This window comes from Manis javanica, chromosome 2, assembly GCF_040802235.1.
Source record: "Manis javanica isolate MJ-LG chromosome 2, MJ_LKY, whole genome shotgun sequence".
Lineage (NCBI taxonomy): Eukaryota > Metazoa > Chordata > Mammalia > Pholidota > Manidae > Manis > Manis javanica.
Genome location: NC_133157.1, coordinates 222,847,052 through 222,872,925, shown reverse-complemented (window position 1 = coordinate 222,872,925; position 25,874 = coordinate 222,847,052). Strand labels below are relative to the sequence as shown.

The window sequence follows — 25,874 nt, the reverse complement described above, 5'->3', positions numbered from 1 at the left end:
GCGGCTTCAACAGCAGGCTTTTATTTCTCCCAGATACGGGCACTGGGAAGTCCAAGACGAGGCATCAGCTGATAAGGTTTCTGGTGGGAGCTGGCTTCTCAGCGTGTGGACGGCCGTCTTCCTGGTGTCCTCACAAGGACTTTCCTTGGCTTGTGTACATGGGATTGGAGGCAGGTCTTGTAAGGCCACGGTCCTATCCAGTCAGGACCCCCTCTGCCCTCACTGAAGCGCAATCACCTCCCAAAGCCTCTCTCCCAACACAGTGCTCTTGGCGTGGGGCTTCATGTGAATCTGGGGACACACAGTTCAGTCCATAGCTCCCACCACCCCCACCATTAAAGCCACAGCTTCCTTCCCCCACAGCACCCTGATGCCAATCTCCTCACCACTATACCATCAACCCCAGCACTGCCAGCCCACTACCACCACCCCACCCTCACCCCCGCTCTGGTCCACCCAGACTGTGCCAACTGAATGCCACAGATGGGGTGGCTTGCAAACAGCAGAAAGTTATTTTTCACTGTTCTGGAGGCTGGAAGTCCAAGATCGGGGCTGGCGTGGCTGGGCTCCAGTGAAGCCAAACTTCAGACCCCTCACTGGTTCTCACATGGAGGGCCAAGGGGCTCAATGGGCTCTTTCCAAAGGGCTCCACTCCCATAACCCAATCATCTGCCAAAGCCCCTCCTAACACCATCACCTCTGGGATCACAGGATTTAACCTTTAAACATTTAGGCCACAGCAAACCCCGTGACCAGCATGTCTGATCGCTACCGCCACCAAGGTCTTCACCACCTTTATCACCCACACAGCCACCCTGACCCGGCTTGCCATCTGGCGGGGAATGCACTTCACTGATGAGTGTGGCTCTGAGGGAGGCAGACCTGGACCTCACTGGGCTCAAGCCCCCATTTCTGCCAACAAGCTGGAGAGGCACTGCTGCCCCTGAAGAAGAGAATTTCTCTTCCTGTAAGCACCAGAGCTGAGGGGCCTAGTGGATCTTTGAAGCACTTGCTGAAATACCCACTTTGTGTCGTGACATCCGACCTTCAGTCCCCTGCACTTGAAACCGCAGAGCAAGGAGAACCTGCCAGCACTGCGGAGCTACGGCAATGCGGCAGTGCCTATCTGGGGGCATGGCAGGTTAGATGCGCAGGGCCCAGCATGCACAGCTCACTAAATGGGAGCCGCCAGCAGCTGTTTCTGCGGTTAACGCTGGGTGAGAGTCACACTGCCACTGGATTGGGGTCCTACTGAGAAGACCCCGTGGCCTAGGGGTCCACATGGGTACCCACAGGCTGGCCGCAGGGCATGCAAGGGGCCACCAGAGGCACTCCGGGGACGCTGTGACAGTGCCTGCCCCCAAGGGCCAGGGCTGGGTCCCCTTGTACAGGACACCCTCTGACTCCCAGATGTGCCCCCCAGGTTCGCCCCAAATGCCTGTCACACTAGGAGACCCTTGTCCTTGTGTCTAGCCCCTGGGCTGGCCATCCACTCAGGACAGAGACCATGCACTACTCATGCCTGGCACAGCTGCCTGTGGGGCTCTGAGAGCATGGTGGGCGGGCCACCGTGGCCTCCTCCAGAGAGGCAGGCAGGGGGTTTCAGTGCTCACCCGCCTCTGTGCCCCCGAGCTGCTTTGCCAACCTCAGGTCAGCAGTGTCTCGGGTGGGGGGAGAGCAGGCCCACCTGGCCTCACCTGAGCCTCAGTGCCAGGGTCACCCTCACCTCCTGGCTGGACCCACGCTCCAGGATGGCAGGGCAGCCCAGACGCCAGCAGTCAGTGGGTGGCAGCCTGCGGTCTGCCTGTGAGCCTCCCAAGGGCAGTTTTCTCCTCATTCCTAATTAGGAAGAACCCGTCAGTAGAGTGGTGCATTCCTGGAGCGCTGCTGCCTTACTGCGCTGCTTTACTAAAAAAACGAGGAGGCCAGCTCCCCACTCGGCTGGACGCTGCAGCAGAGCCTCCTCAGCGGGGTGCTGGGGAGCCCAGCCGCTTGCTGGAGTGGCATCCGTCCTTGCAGCTCTCGCCCTTTCTCCACGTGGCCCTGGGCTGGATGAAGCAGAGACAGCTGAGCGTGTGAGCCCTGCGGCAGGCGGATGCTGAGGCTGGTTCGGGAGGCGCCTGATGACAGGAGGGGCAGAACTGGGCGCAGGACCCAGGGGTGTGACTCCTCAGCTGAGGGACACACAAGGAGGGCTCACCTCAGGTCCCAGGGGAGACCCAGGTTTGGCTCAGCCTGGTCATGTTCCCTGCTCTGCCTCAGTTTTCTTTTCTGGACAGTGGGAGCATTAAGCCACGGTGTCTTCATTACTCACCTGCCACCCGCCCAGCATGAAGCCTGAGACAGGTGGGACACTGGGAATGGGGCAGGAGCTGCCCAGCTCTGCAGAAAAGGCGAGGATACTTCCCACAGTGCCCACAGGAGACCAAGGGACAGGAAGTTGGGGTGCCTACTGGCTCCTCAGCTTCTCTCTCTGGGCAGGTGGGGAAGGGCCAGCCTCCCAGAGGACAAATGGAGGGCACTGAAAGTAGCTTCTCCTGCCAGCCCACATCCGGGCGGGGGTGGGGACGAGGCAGGCCCTGTGTGGGCAGCCTGCTGAGCCAGTCCTGGAATGAGTTCCCAGTCCACTCTGGGCTTCAGAGCCTGCCAGTCACCACTGTCACTCTCATCAGCAACTGGCCGACACCCTCTTCACCACCAAAATCAGGTGCCAATCACCATCACCCATTCCAGACTGACACCAGTACTCAGCTCCACACTCACCCATCACCTCTGACACTCCAGGAGCATGGTCACCATCACACCCAAGAGCAGGACCCACGGAGGCCAAGCCACCTCACAGGGAGCAGGGCTGGGGTCTGGCCGGCACCCTTCTGCCTGGCCCGACGCAGCTCCCGTGGCACCCCCACTACACCAGACCAGCTCCAGCACCCAGAGCTCAGGACGTATCTGCTCCCCAGTTCACACAACTGGCTATCGGCGAGAGGCCTCAGCTTCTCACTAGCTGTTGGCCAGGCTACAAGCAGCAGCTCAAGGCGGGGGAGACAGAGAACCAACAGGGGACTAGGCTCCTCCTCCTGGATGCTGGCCCCACCCCTCCAGGACATTGGCCCCTCCTCCTCAGGATGCGGCCCCGCCTCTAGGACGTGGGCCCCGCCCCCCCGGGCGCTCCACTTAGCTCTTTTGTCTCCAGCCTCTTCTCTGCGCCTGGGCCGGGGCTCAGCCGGGGCACAGTGCCGCAGTGAACCCGGGGGCAGGGAGGAGAGGTGCTGAGACAAGGGAGTGCCCTGCCCCTGCGGGAGGTCCGCAGCTGGCTCTCGGAGCTCATTCGCACGCTGGGCCCTGCAATCCTACGACCCCGCATTAGAAGCCCCCGCTGGTGTCCGGGAAGGGCCAATGCCCAGGACGGATGGGGGAGGAGCAAAGGCAGGAGGCGGCTGGGCCCCAAAGCCCTCCGTGTCCGAGGGTGGAGGCTGGCGTGGAGGCGTCTCGGCTCAGATCCCTGCCTGCTCCTGTCCGTAGGGTGAGCTGGGCCTGTTTCACCCCAGGGGAGGCGCAGCAGGATGCTCCCCCAGGAGCCACCGGACCAGCTTGAGCCTAAACCTGGGGGAGCCCAGCTCTGACGCCCCCACCTCCCCCAGTTCTCTGGTGAGTCAGCTTCAGTTACCATCCACCCCCAGGACTGCTGACTGTCACCCAGAGGACTTGGAACTCCTGGAAGCTGGAGTCCTGGCAGAGGAGAGGGAGGGGCCGTGCCTGTGGCCAGGGATCGTGCTGAGCCGCCCACTGATGGCCACCGGTCAGCAGAGGCTCTTGGCTTCTCCAGTTTAAGGGCAGAACCTACTCAGGGCTCCGGGCTCCCTGGTCTTGTCCTCCTCATATAAACCGAGAGAGCACAAGGGCCAGCATCAGGCTCAGCCTGTGACCACCGCCAAGGACCAGCTTGTGAGCTGGGCGGCCGCTCACTCTGCCTGGGGCTGGGCTCCGCCTGTGGGTCTGCTGGGGTCAGGCTCCGCGTGCGCCTGGTACTGCAGTGTGGGCTGACCCCCAGTGTACACACCCAAACACCCGTTGTCTGCAGGCTGGGGGACTGTCCCTGGAGAGAGTGTGATGGGGAAACAGCCACACCTCACAGCCTGCTCCCTGCCTGGGGGGTGAGGGCAGCCGGTGGAACCCAGGTGCCAGGAGCCCTTCGGAGGCCTCCCTCTCCCTCTGCACCCTGCTCCCCAGTCTCGAGCAGGGCAGGGTGGAGATGGCTGACGTTCCTCCCAGCCAAGGGTGCTCCGGACCCGCAGTCCTCAGGCCGGCACTGCGCTCCAGAGCTGTGACCTTGGAGGACAGGCCCTTCTGTTTCCAAAGGGCTGGGGGAGCCACAGCCAGCTGGCTGAAGGCCCGAGTCTCCCAGGCCTGCCCCTCAGTACCCAGTCCAGCTTCTCCCCTCTCCCCTCTCCCCGTCCTTTTCCACCCTCCTTCCCTGTCAGGGGACCCCTCTCTGTGAAGAATGACAGGAGCGAGTCAGAGCAGGTTACTCACCCTGCAGCTGCCAACTCACCTCCCAGGCACCTCCCAGGCACCTCCCAGGCCTCCTCCTCCCGGGAAAGAGGCCTTGATGTCTCTGAGCAAAGTGCATCACAGAGCCGCGTGGCACCCAGTCCTGCAGTCAGCTGCCCCCCGGGCGTGCAGCGGGGAGGAGGCAGGGCTCATCCTGAGCGCAGGCAGCTGGTGGGTGCGCCAGGAGGCTCCTGGTGGGGCGGCCCCTCCTCAGGCCAGCATGAAAAGCACCTTATTAGGGAACTGAGCAAAGTCCCTGGTAGGCTGAGGCTGACCCTGCTCAGGTCTCCTGGGCACTAAGCAGAACCCTTCCACAGCTGACTTCTCATCAGAAGTGAAGAAGGCCCCGCACTGCCTGGGTGGGCTCCCAGGGCCTCCCTCATTCCCAGGCCAGCACCAGGGGGGAGGCAGACGCCGTGCGGGGAAGCCTGTGCGCAGGCCTCTGAGCGCTCCGGAGCACACTGGCAGGGCGCCTGCGGACATCCTGGGCCTGTGTGGGGCGGAGGCCTGACCTGGGGCATCACTGCACGGGGCCCAGAGGCACTGCTGAGCCACCTCCTCAGGCCAGCATGACTCCTGGCAGCTGCAGAGACAGATGGACAACGGAATGGACAGTCAGAGACTGCCTGCCTGGGACCCTGGCCCTCAGCACAGTGGGGGTCTTGCTGTGTCCCCAAGTGCCCATATCCACTTCTGGGTCATCTGGCAAAGGCAAGGCTGGGAGAGGCCGGGATTTGTGTGCCTATCACGGCCAGGCCACCACACTCTGGCCATGGCGCCATCTGGGCTCCTCTGTCGTGCCCCCCCCACCAGGGCTGTGAGTGCTAGAGGGGGAGGCCCAGCTGGGCATCTGCAGGGCAGCACACACAGCAGGCGCTCAGCCAATGCTCCAGAGGCAATGAGGGGCAGAGAGAAGAGGGGACAGAAGCCACCATGCAGAGGGGAGAGAGGGAACAGAGGGCACCAGGCAGAGGGGGCAGAGGCCACCAGGCAGAGGGGACAGAGGGCACCAGGCAGAGGGGGCAGAGGCCACCAGGCAGAGGGGACAGAGGGCACCGGGCAGAGGGGACAGAGGGCACCAGGCAGAGGGGGCAGAGGGAACAGAGGGTGCCAGGCAGAGGGGACAGAGGGCACCGAGGGCACCGGGCAGAGGGGGCAGAGGGGGCAGAGGGCACCGGGCAGAGGGGGCAGAGGGTACCAGGCAGAAGGGAGAGAGGGAACAGAGGGCACTGGGCAGAGGGGACAGAGGCCACGAGGCAGAGCAGAGGGGACAGAGGGCACTGGGCAGAGGGCACAGGGCAGAGGGAACGGAGGCAGGGGCGGGCTGGAATCTGCAATCCCAGAGACCCCCAGACCATAGCAACAGCTCACCGAGACTCCTGGCCGTTGGCTTCCACTGACCTCCTAGGGGTCAGGGTCTCTCAGCAGGAGGGGAGCTGGCTCCTTCTACCCTGCCACTCCACAAGCACCCAGAGCTGACCTGTGGTGCCCAGGGCCTGGACTACAGGACCTAGAGCAGGCTGGGTGCCCAGGACCAGAGGGGCTGACAGAAGCCCAGCACCCCTTCCTTCATCATGGCAGTTGGGCAGCTGAGGGTGAGGTGTAGGAACCCCAGACCATTTACTGTGTGCCAGGCAGTTACAGTCCCTACAACACACAATAAAACCCCACCTCTGGGTGTTCTCTGCCTGTTACCCCCTGCTCCTGGGCTTCTCCCCTTGGTACGAGCAGAAGTCCCTTCTGCAGGGCAAGACCCACCCCCCACTGGCACTGTGTGGGTGCTCTGGCACAGGGCACCAGGGTGGGGCCTGTGCAGGGCTGGGCTTCTGGGAAGAGGGGGGAAAGACCAGTGATCCGTAAGGCCAGCCTCCATGTCCGATAGGCCAGGAGTCCTGTCTGCTCACTGTCTTTACCTGGAGGGCTCCACCACTAAATGGGGGAAACTCCTTGGCCTGGACCCCAAATAAGGCAAAGATTATGCTTGGGGATCATATGGCCTGGCTGCACGGCCAGAGCCCCGTCCTCAACCAGAAAGCACACGCTGACTGGCAGGATCAGTTGCCCTCACCCCAGAGTGCACACCTCCAGCAGAAAGAGGAGGGTAGGCAGACACCTGCACGCAGCGGCCACATCCCGGTCAGGGGCAGAAAACAGACCCAGGGCCTGGGAAGGCCCCCGGATGGTATGCCCGGTGCTCTGGGAAGGGCGTGAGCCTGCCAGACCTCGGGCTGCCCAGAACTGAGGGTGAGCCTGTGAGGGGCTCTGGCGAGATCCCTCTTTGAATATGTGGGCTCAGTAGGGGCCGGTCGCCTTCACCAGTGTGGTGGGCCTCATCCAGTCAGCTGCAGACGTGAACAAAACGGGAGTAAGAGGAAGCGTGTCCTGCCTGACTGCTGGCCCAGACACTGGTCTTTTCCAGCCCTTGGACTTGGGCTGAACCGCTGACCCTTCCTGGGCCCCAGATCCCCAGCTGCAGACCTCAGGACTTACCTGCTGATGGCGGTGCGCACCAGCAACTCAGGGGACCTCCTGAGGCTTATACAAACATCCCGTTGGGCCTGTCTCTCTGGAGAAGCCCGACTGATAACGTGTGGGACCTGGCAGCTGAAGGTGGGTGGGAGGGCCCCACACCCTGGGCCCCTTGCAGGGTGGCCCCATCTGCAGGCACCCTGTTGGGGCTGGGATTTTCACTGGTGAGGCAAGAATCTGAAAGGGGCTGGCACTGCGAGCTCTTTTCCCACTGACTTACACCAAGGTCATGTTGGCTGTCATGGCAAACAGAGGCGGGGTGCAGGCAGGGAGAGCTGGGGCCCTGGGGAGTGAAAGGGGGTTGGTCCCATGCACAAGGTGCCATGAGCTGTGTCACACCAAAGACCTCCCTGCTGCTGGGTGTGGCTGGGACATACAGAGGTCAAAGGGCACCCAGGTTTGGGGCCAGTAGAGGTTGTCCTGGTGCCTTATATCTGAGCCACTACAGGGAGTCTGGGGAGATGCTGGGCTGGAGATGGACACTGGAGGTTTGTCAGCACATGATGGAATTAACACCCCGATGGGCAGGTCCTCAGGATGGGCAGGTCCCTGGGAGTGCAGGAGGATGGGGTCAAGAAGGTGCCTAGGAGTGTCAGTGGCCCCAGAGTCAAGGGTCAGACAGCCGAGGACACAGGCAGGAGGGCAAGGTTCTGGAAGCTGCTGTGAACGAGACACGTCTCCCTTCTTGCACGCCTTCTTGCACACACACACTCGTCCCGTTGCCTCACCAGGAACAGCCCCCACCTCTGCCCGTGCTGGGCCCCACCCGGACAGCCCATCCTCCTTGCTGCTGGCGAACAGCCTTTCAGAGAGACGTCCAGGACACACCCCAGGTCCCAAGGCTGTGGAAATGTGCCAGTATTGGTTGGTGACGTTTGTCATCCCTTTCAAACCATGGCCCCTCAAGTGTCCCCAGTGCCCAGGCCTGGCACATGGCAGGCACTCAGTAAATGTTTGAAGACTTGAGATGACAGAGGCTAGAAGTGGAGGAAAGCAGTACAGATGCACAAAGCACCCAGGTCAGGGTGAGCTGGAGGGCCAGCCCCACCCACAGGCCGAGGACACAGGCCAGAGGCCCTGCCTGCCTGGAGACGCAACCTCCTCCCAGCTTCTCCAGGCCTGACTCCACCCAGGACCAGCAATGGGCCAGGGCCATGCCTGCCCAGAGCAGGTGCTCAGGAAATGTCTCCTGACTGAAGGACTGGATGAGACTGGCCCCCCAGGAGTAGCCCTTCCCATGGACACTGTGGAGCACCATCCCTGCATTTCCAGAGGCCTGGCTGCTGAAGGGCAACGGGGAGGAGGGGACAGGACAAGCCAAGGCATCCCCTCATCTTGAATCCTCAGGTGTGGTCCTCGGGGGCCCATCCTGGGCGCTGGTGACATTGCCCCACTCTTGTCCACCTGGGGCTGCCTGCTGGTGCTCGTCTCAGTGGCTTCGCCTCTCCTCTAAGGCCCCTATGTCCTGATCAACAAGGCCTATCTGTCTCTACCTGTTTTTAGCGTGGCAAACTTAACATGTTTTACCCACGGCTTCAGGTCAGTGGCACTGAGTATGTTCTCACTAGCCACCACCACCTACTTCTAGAACTTTCCTCCAAACAGAAACCCTCTCCTGTTAAGGGGCATGTGCCAGCCCTTGGGCCTCACTGCAGCTTCCAAAGTGGCGTTGAGACCGAAGGGTCACACGCCTGTCTCCAAAACAACGGCTTAGCACTGCCCCGCCCCCCACGCCCCTCATGTGTAGCTCAGGGTCGCCCATGGCTGCCTCGGGGGCTCTCAGAGCAGGGCTGAAAACATGAACAGTGATGACGGAGACATCCAGCATGCATTCGTTACCCGGCAGACGGCAAGTTGGAGACTACAATTCAATTACTTGAATACTCTGAGTTCAGTAAACAAGCTGTTTAATTGACTTAATTGTTTTAGCTGCAGTAAAGTATGTGTTTTGTTTTTTAAATTCTCTCATTTGAAAGCAGTGGACAGAGCCCCTCTGAGTGGGCAGAGCTCTGAAGTGGTGCCAGTGGACCCCAAACAGAAAACCAGTGAGATGCTGCAAAGCCTCCCAGGACATAGGGACTCTCCCTTTCAGGACCAAAGTAAAATGAGGCTGGGCCCCACGGTGACGGCCAAGGGGCCAAGTATAGGAATGAGCTCAGCCTGGGCCGAGGGTCCTGCAGAGTAGGGGCTGGGCTGACCCTGGGGCAGACGGTCAGCACTTCTGAGGGGGCACGTCCCCAACTGCACAGACCTCCCAGGCCTGGGCTCTTCTCTCCAAGAAGCTGCCCACCTACCTTCTGCCATCTTCCCTTACCTGGCACCCAGGCCCGTCTCTGATACCTTAAAAATGTCTGTCTAACTAATGAGGCACAATGAGAACCATGGCCTCATTTTTGGAGCCACAAATAACAGAGATTTATAGGTGTCCTCGTTAGGGCAGCTGGCAACAGGAAGGCACCTGAGCCAAGAGGGAGCCTCACTCTGAGCCAAGGGATTTCTGGGGAAAAAGCCCTTTATTAAAATGTATGGCCCCATAAAAAGAGGCAAAATTACTTAAAGGTGTCAGAGGGTGCTATAGAGGGCCGCAGAGGCACAGCAGGAGGCCCTAGGGCAGTCCCAGGGACCTGCTCCCTCCCACACCTGCGCAGTCAGGGAGGACAACCTGAGCAGAGCGTGCAGAAGCCCCCATGGGAGGTGCCCAGCCTCCAGGCACTCTCCATCTGCCTAAGGCTTCTCCTGATTTCCCAACTGGGGATCTCTTATGCATCCTCTCAGGCCCAGCCCCCAGCGTACCACCTCCATGAAGCCCTCCCAGTTGCCCAGGCTGCTCTCCCACAGAACACTGCAGAGGTCTACCCTGCAGTCCCAACCCTCTGCCAGTGGCTTCAGGGCAACCTGTCTCTGGCCAGATGGAGGGCTTTCTGCAACTACACCCTGGTCACCTCTGTCCCACTTGCCGGGTAGACCCGGGATCTGGGAGGCCTTGCTCAGGCCTGAAAAACAAATGAATAGCCCCACACCCACAACTGTGGAGGGGCACCTCTCCTCACGGGTACATGGAACCGTCCCGGGCACCTACGGGCCCCCATGCCCACACTGGCTCTGGCAGGGACACAGGTCCTGCTTCTCTGAGCATTTGCCTGCAGCCCGAACTTGCTTCAGATCGCAGCTTGACATCCGATCCTTAGAGCCGGCTCGTCTCCCTCCTGCCTCCCCAGGGCCCTGGGACTGAATGCTGGGGTGCACCACTTGGCCCCCTCCACGGGCCACAGAGCCTCAGGACTGGGTGGCCCAGGCTCCGCCCATCACTCCCACTAAGACCAGACACTGGGCTTTGGTAGAACTTTTCAGTTGTACAACTGCTGCCCCCACCCTTGCCTTCCTGAACATTACCCCATGCCAGCCCAGGGTGTCTGGAAAGGAAAAGCCTGTCCTGACCTCCCAGACACCCCCAGTTCAGATGAAAGGATGCAGGTCTGGACAGCAAGGGTCCTGGGACTGTGGTAGTCATCACAGGTTGGGGCTGGGCAAACAAGCCTGCCCCGGTTCCCAGAGCATGCAGGAGAGCCACCCCACCCCTGCCCTACCCCTCCCCGGCTAGATGTGGCCCTCACCTCTGAAGCTCTTTTCTGGGGACCCCCTCCCAATCTGGGGGCCATAGCCTCTTATCTTGCTCTGCCTGCCTGGCCACTGGAAAACTGCTGGGGCTGCACTGCAGGTTGTGTGGGGACAGCGTCTGCTGACCTGGGGGGAAGGCAGGGTGCTTGGCGCCGGACTCCTTCCTGGGCCCCTGCTGGAAGTGCACGTGGCTCTCTATGGGCACCGTGGGGCAGGCTGTTTCGTGCCATCACACCACCCATGCTTTAGCACCAAAATGTGAACAAGTTCTCTAAGGCAAGCCTGCCGAGGAAGGGCAGTGTAAATAAACCAGTGCTCACACTGCGAGGAGCGTGCCTGCTCTCCCCAGTTCTTAGGTCAGCTCTGCGCGGTCACCCACATCCAGGTGGCGGCACCACCTGCCCTGTCCTTCGCAGGGCCGCACTTTGGGCAGACCTCCAATCAGAAGAGGTGAGCATGGCAGAGAGCCCCTGGGAGGCTGAGGACTGTGGAATCAAACTGCCCCTTATCTTTGCAGGTGGGGCAGAGCAGTTCAGGGACACCACGCACACCCTGCCCAGCCTTAATCCCGCACCTGAGTCAGGGACCACTTGCCACCCTCCACTGGGTGGTCGTGGCCAGACAGTCCCCCAGGGCCAGCAAGTGCTGAGTCCCGCGTCCCTTCTGTCCCTCTACCCCTCGCTTGCCTTCTTTTGGGTTAGCATTTTCTAACAGCGCCGCAACTTCCGTAGCGAGTCACTATCTATGAGCTACCTCGGTAGTGGGTGCTCTCGGCCGCCAGTGTGCCTCTAACCAGATTTACTCGACATGCACTCACGTCTGGAGCTGGAAAGGTGTAGCCTTTCCCTGGTATTATTAGGCACAAACCACATCTATAAAGGAGGCAAATCTGACAACACATGGTTGACACGGAAGCTGATAGGGATACATACATAACTTGTTAAATTAACTTTCTTATTTATCATTCCTGGTTGTTTCTATGGATCTGAGTCACTATCTGGAACTAGTTCACTAGCCCAAACTTTGCTCCTGCCCACCTCCATTGTGCTATTGGCAAGCACATCCCATTTCTATGTTACAGGCCCAACAGTATATTATATCCATGTTGTTTTATACAACCGCCTTTTAAATAAGTTAATAGCACGTGTATGGTCTCACATAACAGCACCATTGCTTTACCGCTGCTTGTGTGTGTGTAGATTTGAATTACCATCCAAGGTCACTTGCTTCAGCTTGAGAACTTGCTGGCAACAAATTCTCTCACTTTTTATATCAATGCACTCATTCTGAAAGAGCTTTGCTGGATACAGGATTCTGGTTGTGGCTTTTTCTTTGAGCACTTGGCCCCCCTACCCTGGCCTCTGCTGATGGTGACATGAAGTCAGCTGTCAGCCCTATAAGGGCGATGGTCACTTCTCTTACTGTCTTCAAGATTTTCTGCTTGCAGATCTCTATGTTGACCCACTGGAATTCACTGAGCCTGCCATGTCTGCAGATTAGCGTTTCCCAGTAAATCTGAGGATTTTCTGGCTGCTGCTTCTTTGACTGGGTTCTGGGCCCAGCCCTCTCCTCCCCTGCTGGGACTCCCTTATGCAGGTGGTGAAGTCCCAGTCTCTCCAAGGCTGACCACTTTTCCTCATTCCTGGTACTCTCTGGTCACTGGACTGTGCACCCTCTGATCAGATTGCTCTTCTGCCAGTTCACACCTACTGTTAAGCCCCTCTAGTGAGTTTTCCACTGCATTTACTGTATTTTAGCTCCAGAACTTACACTGGTTCATTTGTAAACAAGTTTTATCTTTGAATGACATTCTCTATTTGGTGTGTATTAGAGTATCTTCCTTCCTTTCCCCACTTAACCATGGTTTTCTTTAGTTCTCTAACCATACTTACAACAGCCAGTTTGAAGTCTCTGGTTAAACCCAACATCTCATGTGTACAGGCAGTTCCGTGGTCTGCTTTTTCCAGGGCATGAGCCATACTTCTGTCTCTTCATGTGTTCACACTGTACTGGAAAGCCGCCCTTTGTAGGCAACATGCAGTAGCAGTGTGGTTACTGTCACCTGCTGTGTACCCTGCTTGGCATCTGCTGGCCAGTCAGTGCTGTGCCTCTCCCCTCGCAGCTGAGCCTCTGCTGAGGCGCCTCAGGCCCGGTCACCCCGCAGCACCGTGGTTTGAGCAAACCTCCCTGCCCACCCCTGGCAACCCAGGTCCACCACTATTGGCTGACTTCTCGGCTGTTTCATTGTTTTACATGATACCCTGGGCATGAACCTCTCCAGAGACTAACACAGCCGAATTTGACTCCTCTGAAAGAACAGATCCTGAGACCAGTCTTTGAGATGTTTTTCCTGACCCAGAGCCAGCCTGCAGTTCAACCTGTAAGTAAATCTCCACTTGCCTTTCTCTACAAGTTCCAGTATTTGGCTCTGGTGCTGGGAGACAGGACAATGCCATGTCTCTGAGTGCCAGCCCTGCTTCAGAAGCTGAGTTACTGCTGAGGGTCAGCAGCCCCAGGTCTCCTGGCCTGCCTCAGTATTGATCCTCTGCCCCACTGATGGTCAGGTGCTGATGCCCGCCTCCACCCTCCACATCCCGGGCTGTGTCCTCACAGGAGGGACCGAGACCTGGGCAAGTGACTGCTGGCGAGGGTGTGGTGGTGGGAGGGAGCCAGGAGACCTGGCCTGGATTTGGCTGTGACCCACTCCCCAGTGTGTGCTCTCTATTCACTACATGTACACTGTCTGGCCACCCATGCAGCTGGAAGTGCCCCAATAACTGGGATCTGTCCGAGGGATGGAGCAGAAGTGATGTGCACAACAAAGGAGGCTGGACTAGGCTGGTGCAACACTGGGGTCAGGGGTGGGGAATGGAGAAATTGCCTTGAAAAATGACATGGGAGCCGCACTGACACATGGCAGGAGCCTGGTTCCACCTGGATCACCTCCCGGACTTGCTGGCTGGACCCGAAGCGGGCTGGGACCTTTGTTCTCCTTACTGCCCTTACGGATCAACTAACACCCCAGCTGCAAGCCACCAGCCTCCTCAGCAGCCCTCATCCCTCTCAGAAAACCCAAGTTCACTGGAGGCAGGACGGGGGCCTCACCTGACCATCCTCTCGCCTCAGACTGAGCACAATGCGTCTGGGTACTTAATACATGCTGTGCTCTGTGCTAAATGGCGGTTGAGGTACAAGTACCTTTATGCACCAGGAAAGCCCCATGGAAGCTGGCCTGGCTGCCTCCTCCCCAGTGCAGTCAGGCGGGCCTTCAGGGACAGCATGGGTGGGTCCTGTTTGGCCCAACTCTGCTGCCTGCCCCGGCCCCGGCCCCCCCGGAGCCCGTATGCCTACAGTGGCCCTGAGCTGCCCCCAAGGGCTCTGCCCTCAGAGACGGGTAGGACGGGCCAGGAGAGGTCCTAGTGGGGGCTGCAGCTCCCAGGTTCCTTTTCTCATCCCTTCATTCCCCACGCCAGTCCCTTCCTACCACCCTGCACCCACAAATGTGTGCTGGGGCTCCCGTCTCCTTCACACACCCCACCACAGACCATGGCTGACTGTGGGGGACGGTGCCGACGCTGAATGGCACCCAGATGCACCCTGGGCAGGCCCTGTCTGCCCCCCGCCCCATGGGAAACGCTGGCAGTGAGGGTATCCCCTGCAGCTCCTCATGTGCCAGGACAGCCTCCTAGGGCTGATACCATGTCTCCTCTGGGGCACCCACAGAGGGCAGTGCAGAGTGGCCTGCAGACCCCACCTGGAAGCAGGTACTGTAGGCTGGCCTCTATGGGTGCCAGAGCCCCACCTGCACAGGCCTGCCAGTCTAGCTCTGCTCGGCCTTGCTCAGGGACGGAGCTCCCAGCCAGGGGCTGCCCGTCCTGTCAGGAGAGCCCCACTCTCCCACCATACTGTTCTCCTTTCCCTGGGCCCCAGCGCTGCAGGCCACACCCAAGAATAACACCCCTAATTTGTTCAACAGGTGGCAGCTGACACCTGCATCCTGGCCAGTCCTGGGGGCACCCAAGCCCTTACACAGCAGTCAGAAGTAGCAGAGTCCCACTGTGGCACAGCTAGGGACACAGCTTCTTTCCAGCCTTGGTCTGCCAAGTTGTTCTGACCGCCAAGGAAGGGGATAGTCAAGATGGACAAATAGTCCTAGGAAGAGGTCCACCGAGTCCTGCGCACTGTGCTGCCTGCCCCAAGGAGGGAGGTGGGCATGAGGTGCACAGCCCCTGTGATGGCCACTAGGCATTCCTTCACCCAGTGAAGGCACCTGGCACACTGCCACTCTGTGAGGGGGGTGCAGGGATGGGAGGAGGCTCGGCCAACCGTACAGAGAAGCCCCCAAAAGGCCACACACACACTGCCAGTGCAGGCTGGGCTGGGTGCTCCCACACAGTGCTCTGGAGGTCCGTTGACAAGCATTTATTGATTGGCCATGACATGGCCAGACAGGTCATGCGGGCATGACAAGAGTCAACAGCCTGGGCCTATGGTCTGACGAGACGGAGCACCCACAGGGCACCCAGGAGAGCCAGCCACAACGCCGCCTGCATCCACCCTCCCTGGCTTTACCCACCCAGTCAGGACCTGCTGCCGCACTGGGCAGAGGGTCAGACTGCTTCCCAGCCCGTCGGTCCCTCCATGCCACCCACCCCTGGGTGCAAGGTCAGCCCCCCTGTGACTCCTGTGTGACTCCCGACACCTCAAGCGGCTGCAATTCAACATCACCGGGGGTACATGAGTCTGGAAGTGACAAAAAAGTGCCCAAGTGCACAGACGCTCCCCCAACCTGCGAAGGAAGCAGACAAGACAGCGAGGACACGACCTGGCCCAGAGAACTGGCCACGAGCCTCTGAACACGGCCTGTTGGTTTCTAGCATTCGGATGCACACGCACAGCACAACACACAGGTCCGCAGCATGCGGCCCTGTCAGCGCTGACCACCACCAGTGTTCAGGAGGATGTAAAAGTGCCAGAGAAGTGGCCTACAGGCCAAATGCACGAGCCCCACAGCTCTCAGGGACAAAGGTCTCTCAGCACAAACACAGGAAACAGGAGCGAAGACGAAGTGCCACTTCAGCTGCTATGACCTTAGAGCAGGGGATGGAATCCCAGGGCAAAACGGTGACGAGAACACCAAGTACAGCCGTTTCACGACACTCACAGGGGCGCCAAGAAGGGCTTCGCGTAATCAGGGCTCCAGGAGGGCGGCAGGAAGCCACGAGTCCGAGAACAGGAGATGTGGGAACTAACCGTGTGCTCCCAGGACCAGCTTTCACGTGACCCCCTGTACGCCAACCTTCCTGCACATTACCAGGGGATGTGCAGCCTGCCTTACTGCTTTTGTTACGTATGTGCAAATCTAAGGCTGACCTCAGAGGCTGATCAACATTTATTAACATAAAGGCCGTAAATACAGAACTCTGGGGAATGTGGACAGCAGACTGTACCCTGGACTTGGAGCCATGCTGCAAAACACAGGCCGAGCCTCGTGGCCCTACAGTGAGGCAACAGGCAGGCCCACTTGGTCACTCCTACCGTTACAAGCTGCAAGTCTCCCATACCAACCCCGCGTGTGGCCCACTCCACGCTGGGATTCCAGCCCACAGGGTGGGACCTACCAGTAAAATGCAGGACCTTTCCACATGCTGAGTAAGGTCACACAAACAGGGCGGTGACCTGTTGCCTGTAAGGACACGAGCAGGGGCTATGCCACGGAGGTCCAACACTGACCCAGCCCTTTGCCACCTGCCCTTGGGGCCTACCTACCTCAGGGATGGCTACCAGACCAGCAGGCTGAGCCCCGAGGAGGAGATGCTAACCTTGTCAAGGGGCAGCAGGGACTTCTGTTGGTCAGCCTGAGGACCGGCCTTTCTCATACTGGACGGATGGGGAGATATCTCCACCCTCAGACACAGGAAGGCTCAGCAAACATAAGGCCAGTCTGCCCAGCCACCCTGGGTTCTGGCCACAGGCAGTGCTGGTATGCGGAGGTCTGGAGGGCCCCTCTGGACATCTCACATTCACGTGGTGGGACAGGTAAGAGCTTATGAACTGCACACGGAGGCTGGGCTATCCTGAGTAACTGACACCAAGTCAGGCGCTCACCCTCTGGGTAAGGCTCTCCACCAGCGCCTGATCTGGCCTCACAGCCACAGCCCTGGGGAGTGCAGCCCACCGTCAGTGGTTGCCCACCAAGGACGAGCAGGGCAGGGGGGAGCACTCCTGGGGGGCTTCAAGTTTGACCACAGCCCTGAGTGCCAGGCGCCGCCGCTTCACCTGCCGCTGCCTCACGAATACCGAGCGCAGTGCACGCAGCTGCCCCACCTCCTGCGCCGTGAAGCAAGGCTGCCTCTCTGCGAAGCGCACCACAGCATCAAAGGCCAAGGCCGCCTGCTCCCAGGCCGCCTCCTCACTGTCCTTCTCAGCCTGCTCCAAGGTCCCCATGGCCGGGGCCAGCCCTGCAGTGGCGGCATGCCCCTCTCCAGCCTCCAGGCCGGGCCCGCGATGCTCAGGGGCCAGGCTCCGATGAAGCCTGCTGCTCGGGTGGTACGGAGCCTCTCTCCCAAGCTCGAGGATGTGCGCGAAAGTCGGATCACGAGGCTTAGTTCTGAGGCGTTCAAGCTCCTCCTCAGAAGATGAGCCTTCCACAAACGGGACCGCGGGCCACAGCTTCCTCCAGGCCCTGCTGAAAATGTCACTGGGTACAGCATTCCAGGCACAGGCCACATTGAATATGGCATCATTCATGTTGTAACGGGGGTGGAAGCTCTGCAGCGTGACAGGAGGGTTGATGAAATTCCTCATGAAATCCCTTCGAATGCCCTGGTCCATGGGCTGGATCAAGGAAGTGACACTGGCAGGCAGAAAAATGGTGAAGATGTTGTCAGACACCAGCTCGGACTCCTGAGGGTGGGCCCGGGAGTGGTCCAGCAGGAGGATGGCTTTGCTGTCTTCAGGCAGACCTGTCGTTCTGAAGTGCTCCTTCACCGAAGGGACAAAAATGTGATGGAACCAGTCAGAAAAAATCTCCTTGTCCACCCACACGTTACCCTGGGCCTTGTATGCCGCTGGCAAGTGCTGGATGCCTTTGAAAGCCCTGGGGCCACTGCATTTTCCAATCACCAAGGGTTTGATTTTATGGGAGCCTGTGGCATTGGCGCACATTAGGACAGTCAGCCTGTCCTTGTTCTGTTTGACACCGGGTGCCGCCCCACCTTCTGGAGGGGGGTTTGGCAAGCACCGCCAGAAGAGGCCGGTCTCGTCGGCATTGTAAACCTGCTCAGGGGACAGGCCATGCTCAGCAGTTAAGCTCCGAAAAAAGCTACAGAACTGCTCAGCTGCTTGGTGGTCAGCCACCTGCTTTTCACTGGATGCGTCCAGCTTCTTAATCCCATGCCTGGCCTTAAACCGCCAAAGCCACCCACCAGAAAACACGCAGGGCTCAGTTAAGTGCATCTGCTCGTAGAAGTCCTTGGCCTTCTCGATGAGCATGGGGCCCGAGACAGGCACGCCCTCAGCACGCTTCACCAGGAACCACTCGTACAGGACGCGGTCCAGGTGCTCCAGCTTAGGCGTGTGCAGGGTGCGGCGCCGCTCCAGGGCCTTGCTGGAGTCGGAATTGGCAAAGAAGCGGAGCAGCTGGGCCTTGTGGGCCTTAATGTCGTATAGGGTGGACATGCCCACATTGTACTCCTGCATGAGCGCCCGCCTGCTCTCGCCCCTCTCCAGGCGTGCACAGATGTCCATCTTCTCCTTCAGGGTCAGCACCACCCGCTTGCGCTTCTCCCCGGGGCTCTTCCCAGCAGCTGGCTTGGAGGCCATGTGGAGGGTGGCTTGTCGCAGTGGCAGGGGAGGCCCAGCCAGGCAGCTCCCTTGTCACCTCCTTCCACGTGGCCTGCACCGTTTCTTCAGCTAACCCTGGCCACCAAGAGCCACAGCCCTCCTTTGTTCCACCCTTCAGCTCCAGCAGCCACGGCTGTCCCTTGTCTCCTGGGCTCCCAGCAGCGTTGCTGGCTCCTGGTCCACTCGGCAGGGGAAGTCTCACACCGCCCCTGAACTTCTCCACAGCGGGAACTCTGGCCTTCCCTGCAGGAGCTTGTGGCCCCTCACCCTCTCATGCACGGACCAGAGTGGAGGGGCCTCTGGTGCTGGTTCCAGCAATGGAGTTTCTACTGTCTGAGCGGCAGCGCCTCCCTCCCGGCTTCACCACGCTGCCTCACACATACAGTGCTTTAGGAACTGGAAAACAGGAGAAGAAAGCAAGCCGTTACAGAGCATGTACCAAGGCCACTGTAAGTAAGCATGTCATTATTTTAGACATCCTGAGAAGCTGCAACAGAAATAAATGTTGCAGAGACGACCAATACATGAGCTGGCCAGCAAATGACTCGGTGTGTGGGCAGCTGCCCAACCCTACCCAGCCCCCGGGCTGCTAGGCACAGACTCTTTCCTGCTTCTACCACGTGACCTGAGTCATTATGGTCCCAGCCGGACAATTCCATCCTTCTATAAACGTTGAAAGTTTCCCAAAGCACCCACACGCCTTCCTGCGCCACCGTGGACACATCCTTACAGGCCTGGTAGTCTGTCACCGCCCCTGCCCACACTTTGCCAGGGGGGACACACGTCCTCCAGCCTGTGAGGAGGGCAGAGCTTCTGCCCTCACCAGTTTGCTCTGACGGTCCTGCTTCTCCCCCAAGCCAGCTGTGTCCCCTCACTTCCTTCATGACTGGCCTCCAGCCCTCTCACACCCCTCTGCCCAGACAGACTAGACAGGAACTCTGCACCCACCTCCCACCCAGACCCTTATTTTGGCTGCCTCTTCCAATTTCACGCAAGTGGGGAGACCACAGGATTACTCCTGTATGAAGCACAAAATGCAGCCCTTTGAGACTATAACACAAGAAAAAATAAAGTTTTTTCAAATGTAGGAAGAGCCCCAAATTCAAATTCTATCTGGCTAGGTCTGGGTATATAGCCTCCTTTCGCTCTCCCAAGTCAGTTTCTTGGTCTGCAAAGTGCAGCAGCTGGTTTTTACGGACCCCGTTTTCAACCGACTTACTGGCTGTAACAGGGCCTCTGTACTGCTTGGCCCTGTGGGGAGCAGGGGGAAGTAGAGGCCATAATCCACCCTTGAGGAGACAATTAATATGCAACACCTTAGAAACCAGGAGGAAACACGCGGCCCCCATAACTGGAAAGGGACTGACTCTCAGCACAACAGGAGGGAGGAGGAGGGGCTTGGGATGGCTGGGGGGAGGATCCGCGCCAGAAATGGGTTCATCAGGGACCTTTCCTCGTGCTTGACATGCTGTGTGTGCAGGCTGATTCCAGGCCGCTGAAAACACAGTAGCCTGGCTCACGAGATATGTTCCTTTAAAAATGAAATTCAGGCATTACTTCTGAAACACCTTCTTAAACCAAAAGGTACCCTAACGTGCCCAACAAAGCAGGTGGTTTCCAGCCTAAGCACTGACACTCAGGCCCAGGGGACACACAAAAAACTGGGAGAGGGCGTAAGGGGACAGAGGTGGGCAGGAGAGGAAAGGAGGCGCCCAACCAGTACGACCCCTTACCGTGTTAGGGGAACTAAGCGGACTTCCGAAAGAGCCAGAGGGACTCGGGGGAGTGAGGAACTACCTTTTCATGGAAGCCCCGGTAGTGTGGAAGGTGTCGGGGACGATGAGGGGTAAATACTCAAAAACACGTACTCTGGAGACCGACGACAGCTGGAGTCTGACGCGAGGGGCGAGGCGGCCGGGACGGGCCGCTGGGCGGGGCGGAGACTGGGGGCGCCCCGCCGGCAGCTCTCGGGGCAGGCGGGTGGTCGCACAGAGCCGCCTCCGTGGTGCAGGGGGGCGTCCCGGGGCTGTTTTAAAGGCGCTTCTATCCCGGGGACCACGTGCGAGGTGACAGCTCAGTCTGGCGCCACTGCCAAAACCAAAGCGAAGGGGTCGTCAGGCTGTGCCTGGCTCCTTCCGGGAGGAAGGGGCCCCCGGGGCCAACCCCTTCTGCAGGCTGAGGGCGGGCGGCCCCCACGGGGCGACAGCGGAGGGCCGGACGCCTCGAGCTCCCGGGGCCGCTGCCCAGCCGCGCAAGGCCACACTGCCCACTCCCTCCCGGGAACACTCACCTCGGCCCGGAGCCGCCACCACCGGCCGGATGTCCCGCTCTGCCCTCTGCCGGCCCGCCCCGCCGCCCTCCCAGTCACTTCCGGGGCGCTCTAGGCCGCCCGGAGGCCCCGCCTCTCTGTGGCCTCGCTGGGGATGGCAGGCTCGTTGTGACCGGGCTCTCGTAACCCTGGGCCGGGGTCGGCTGGAGGGCAGGCCGCTGTCCTCAGATCTGCTTTGATGGTTTCCCGTGGGGGGCAGCGACACCCGGCCCAGCTCTTTTACTTCCTGCTCGCTTACTAGGAGCCTTGTCCACAGGCACGTGGAGGCTTTGCGCCTTGCCCTTTGAGACTTTGGAGAGGCTCGGGCGGCGTGCACTTGAGCTTATGCTGCAAGGGGCTTTGGGGGAGACTTCAGGGAAACTAAGAAACTAAGGGGGGAATGAATCTGTTTTGCACGTGAGACAAATGTGAATCTCTGGCAGCTGGAGTGCCCACTGTGGGGGCTGACCAATGGCCCCCCAAGGACGCCTGGAGAGTGTGTGACCTCACACGGCAACAGGCGCCTCACAGATGAGAATAAGAGCCTAGCTACAGATGGGGGTAGGATCAGCCCAGGGTCAGCACAGGGTCCTTATAAGAGGCAGGCAGGAGGGACAGATTCCAGGACAATATGACAAGGGAAGCAGAGAAAAGGAGGCAGGGGAGCCCAGGTGGGGAGCTCTGTGGGTGGTGGCACCTCCGGAAGCTGGTAAGGCAGCCAAATCCATTTTGCCCTGGAGATGGAGAAACAGCCCTACCCACAGCTTGGTTTCCCTTCCTCCAGGCCTGTCAGGCTCCCCAACTTTACACTCACTCGGCTGACGAACCCAGAATCATTCCTGACTCTCTCAGTCCCTTACCCCTCACACCCCGACCAGCAGCTCGGCTCCGCCCTCCACACCCTAACTGCTCTCCTGGTCCGAGCAGCTCTGGTCTTGCAGTGGCCCCAACCCTCGGCCCTTTGCTTCTGCCCTTGATGCTGTAACAGCCACCTACTGCTGCATGACAGAGCACCCCTAAACTTGTGGCTTCAAACGGCAACCATTTGGTTGTCTGCGGTTCTGTGGCTAAGAAATGTGGGGATACTACAGGTAGACGCGTTTGACAGAGGAGACTGGGGCACCGAGTGTAACGTGCACGTGAGGGGTACTGGACACCAGGCCCCTCCTCCCTGAGCGGCCTCTCCGTGGGTGGCACTCTGCTGCCACCTCGTGGACACAGGATTACATGCGCCTCCCAGAACAGGCATGGGGCTCCCCTATAGGCTTTCCCCATCACTATAGGATCCTTGGGCCTTGTCTCAAGGACAGAGTCCACTCTGGCAGGAAGAAGGAGGAACATCCTCTGGTGTCTGCTGGGGCCTGACACAGGGCTTCCCTCAACTGTCCCCCAACCCACAGGGCTGAGCCCCAGAACACGCCTGCCCACTTCAGCACCTTGCTGGAGAAAGTCGGACGGAGCCTATCACCACCCCCCAACCACTCCTTCGCACTGGTCTCCACAGCCCTGCCCCCACCAGGCCACTCAGCCTGGCTCACTGCCCCCTCCAAGCCCTCAGGAGTTCCTACTGAGTATGTTGTCCCTCTGCCTGTAGCCTGTCACCTCACATACAATGTCCACACGCCAGCACATGCTCACACACACACAAGGAGCTTGCAGGACATGGCCTTAGCCACGAGAATCCAAAATGGGGAGCCTGGCACCAAGGATGCCTCCCACATCTCAGCGATCTGGCAGGGCCTGGATTACATCCTGATTTATGAAGGCAATTTTCTAAAGGAAAAATTCTACAAAAATAGAAGGTGAAATCAGTTTAAGCTTTGTAATTAATACACCATCTTTATATCTTTTACATTAATTTTTCATGAAATAAATTCATCCAGAATGATGTCTGTTCAAGTGTGGGACCGCACGGCAGCCCCAGGATGTCTTGATGGTCTGTTGCCAAGGATGCCCTGCGAGGTGGGGTCTGCTCTCCCACTGCTGGCCCTTCCAGCCCCACCTTCACATCCTGGCAAAAGCCAGGAAAACCCCAGGCTGTGTGAGTCACAGGATCTCCAGGGGACCCGAATGGTTTGGACCCATGGTCTTTAGGTGGTAGATGGGAAGCCAAGGGAGAATAGAAAAATCTGAAGTCCCAGGAGGTGACCAATTTTCTAAAGGAGCAGGAGTGGGAGGCGGCTAAGGCAAGCCATGCTGCAGCCACACCCAGGCCCAGCTACTTCAGCAGTCTCATCTAAACACTGCCTGCATCAGATCTGGGGGTGCTCCAGGCACAGCCATCTGAGACCCAACTCCTCTCTAGCCGGGAACCTGCAAAACCGGCAAGTCCTGTGCAGTGGGACGGGCCCATTCCCACAGGGAGATGCAGGGAGGAAGAAAGGGTGGCAGTCCTCAGCAGCCCCACACGCAGCAAGGCAGTTTCATTAGCTCTTCAGGCTCAAGAACAATCCTGTTTGGTATAATACTTTGCCCTCCACATCCCCTGGGACACAGCATGGTTTCCGTAGCCACCCAGCACAGTCACCCCACTGGACAACCGGACTGCTTCAGGCAAATGCCCGCAGGGTACAGAGCACGCATTTGAGAACTACCACCTCACTGTAACCACACCGCATCAGACTGGATCAGCAACCACTCACCAATCTGTCAGTCGTTGAGGAATGACTATTGCAGGCTCACGGTGGGTACCCTGAATATAAAGACAGATAAGGGAGGATTTGGTCCCGGGCACCCCCAGTCCCAGTGAGCTGGGGAGGGCAGAAAGGCAGGCGACCGCACACGGGAACAGTGACGTCCCAGACATTCAGCCACTGAGGCACCGGGCTGATGGGACTGTGGGATGCATGGGCTGTTCAGAGAGAAAGTTCCAGGTAGGCAGAGTGGACAAGGAAGGCCCCCTGGCCGAGATGCCACACCATCTCCCTGTGACCTTGAGCAAGGTTCTGCCCCTCTCTGGGCCGCAGGCTGCTCACCTGCCAAAGGAGAGACAATCTCCACAGGAAAGAGTTCAGCCTGGTGGATGCCAAGGGGCTGGCCGGGTGGACCCCAGAGGCGCTGTGGGTCCCAAGGAGGTCCCACTGTGTCATGTTGATCCAGAGCTCAATATGCATGGTGGGGGCTGCCTCCCACCGGGAGGGCCCATCTGCCCCTTGGCTTCCCCCACGGCCCAGGTGAGTTGGGAGAGGGAGCCCATTTCCCACTGCCCACCCCTCCTGAAACACCCTCCCAACCCAACATGCCCCCAGGGCCTTTTCCAGGGGTAAATCAAGGGCAAGAAGCAGGTTGAGGTCAGAGATGCCCTCCACAGGGCCAGGACAGTCTCAGGAAATGAAAGGTGCCCCGGGCCATAGGGGAGACACTGTACCCGCCAGAGCTGGCTGGGCACTCCAAGGGGTCACAGGGAGACTGTTTACAAAGAGAGGGTCACACTGAGAGGGACACTGGGGACTACCAACTGCCCACAGGCCAACAGCATAGGAAGCTGACCTCTGGGTTAGGAGGGTGGAGAGTAAGGAACAGTTACTACAGGCTGACCACCAAGAACACAGCTACTGCTACAGTGGCCCAGCAGAAGAGATGGCCTGACCTCTGAACCTCTCACCCTCAGGTACCTGGCTGACAGAAGCCCTTTGGGGACCCTTATGGAATCCCAGGACACAAACAGGGTGGAGAGCAGGTCGGGGGTCCAGATGGAGAATGCCCAGCCCAGTGCCACCCCCTTCACCTCCTCCTGGCACAGAGGCGGCTGACACTGCATTTCTGACTCACTTGCAGTTAACAGTCCCATACGGGCAGGGATTCAGTAAGGTCAGGAGAGAGGGCTAAGCCACAACCCGGCCACACATACCCCAAGGTGCCACACCCGTGTGCTAGCCTGCTGGTGCCCATACCCTCCAGGAACCTTCTCCAGCACGGCCCCTGCCTGAGGTACCCTCTCTGCAGCCTGCTGCTCTCATCTGCAGTGGTTCAAGGCCTGTGACACACTCAGGACCACGGGCCCAGGAGGGCAGCCCCTCCACCTTGGCTGAATGATGGAGGGCTGAATGCACCTTGAGGAAGTGGGCTCCCTCCTCCGGCCACACTTCTCTGAGATGGGAAGAAGCCAGCCCGGGGCCTCTCCCTGGGAGTATCTGAGAAATGGCTGTCGGTGGGGAGAGTGGCCCCCGCCCTGAGCAGGCTTTGCCTTTAGGAAGCAGAAAGAACAAAAGGAGGGGGAGGGTGCATCCTGGCAGGGCAGCTGCACCAGCCTGGGGACCGTGTGTTGGCAGTGGGCAGTGGAGCCTCCCCCTTGCCAGATGACATGATGTGCCGCTGCCCTGCTCCACTGCTGCCAGCCTGTCACCAGGAAGGTCATCCTCCCCGAGCGGGCTGCTGGCTTGGCCCTGCAGCCAGCTGAGACCTTGGCTGGTCACAGGCCACGGCCAGGGGGTGATCAAGGGAGGTCCCAGGGGTACCCAAAGAGAGGACCCAGCCCAGAGGAGAAAGGGGCAGTGATAGGGAGGAGGGAAGGCCAGGTGGAAGAGAAAGGGAGGCTACAGCAGGAAGAAGGGGCTTTTGTCGCCCCTGGGGCAGCTTGCAGTGCATCCAGGGCGCGGTGACAACTCACCTGGAGCTCTGCCCCCAGCTGTCCCCCAAGTAGAGGCGAGCAGGACAATGGATATCAATGTAGAGAACCTGCGAGGTGGGCGGGGCACAGCGAGAAGGAGAAATGGGGAGGGGCTGGGGCTCCATCCTGTCCTACAGACCCAAGGAAGTTCTGGAGCAGAAGGTCGGTTTTCAGTAAGTCTGGAAGCAGCGCCGCGGGGGCAGGATGTGTCCATTTCTCTTGCAAAGTCCCGCAGCCTGGGCGCGGAAATGCTGGAGCCTTTGACTCTGAGCAGATGAGGGACCGAATCTCCTGGGTCAGTCCGAGTCTTCAAGGTCCAGGGAGAGGCGCGGGGTATCGCGCTGCCAGCCAGCGGTGAGATGCACCTACCACCCGACACTCCGGAGCCCGCAGCGCAGGGCACGCCCGCCAGGT

At 59.5% G+C, this 25,874-nt stretch overlaps 1 protein-coding gene across 20 annotated transcripts; it reads right to left on the bottom strand.

The window, feature by feature from the left end:
* On the bottom strand, positions 1-25,704 carry JRK (Jrk helix-turn-helix protein). Of its 20 annotated transcripts, XM_073230221.1 has the most exons (6): positions 20,834-20,947; positions 20,412-20,631; positions 7,042-18,939; positions 4,564-5,134; positions 1,727-2,174; positions 1-291 (listed from the first exon to the last, which is right to left on the bottom strand). In XM_073230221.1, the coding sequence occupies exon 3, from the start codon at positions 18,520-18,522 to the stop codon at positions 16,879-16,881; it is 1,644 nt and encodes a 547-aa protein (XP_073086322.1). In that variant the 5' UTR covers positions 18,523-18,939; positions 20,412-20,631; positions 20,834-20,947; the 3' UTR covers positions 1-291; positions 1,727-2,174; positions 4,564-5,134; positions 7,042-16,878. The 20 variants fall into 20 exon arrangements, 15 of the variants coding, with proteins under 15 accessions (XP_073086322.1, XP_073086326.1, XP_073086331.1 ...); XM_073230225.1 differs by having other exon boundaries at positions 1,727-2,048; positions 4,553-18,939; XM_073230230.1 differs by having other exon boundaries at positions 1,727-1,839; positions 4,553-18,939.
* Positions 25,705-25,874: the final 170 nt, after the last annotated feature.

Bases quoted from the DNA above. Each gene is read 5' to 3' on its own strand.
- JRK (XM_073230228.1), bottom strand. From the start codon at position 18,522: ATGGCCTCCAAGCCAGCTGCTGGGAAGAGCCCCGGGGAGAAGCGCAAG.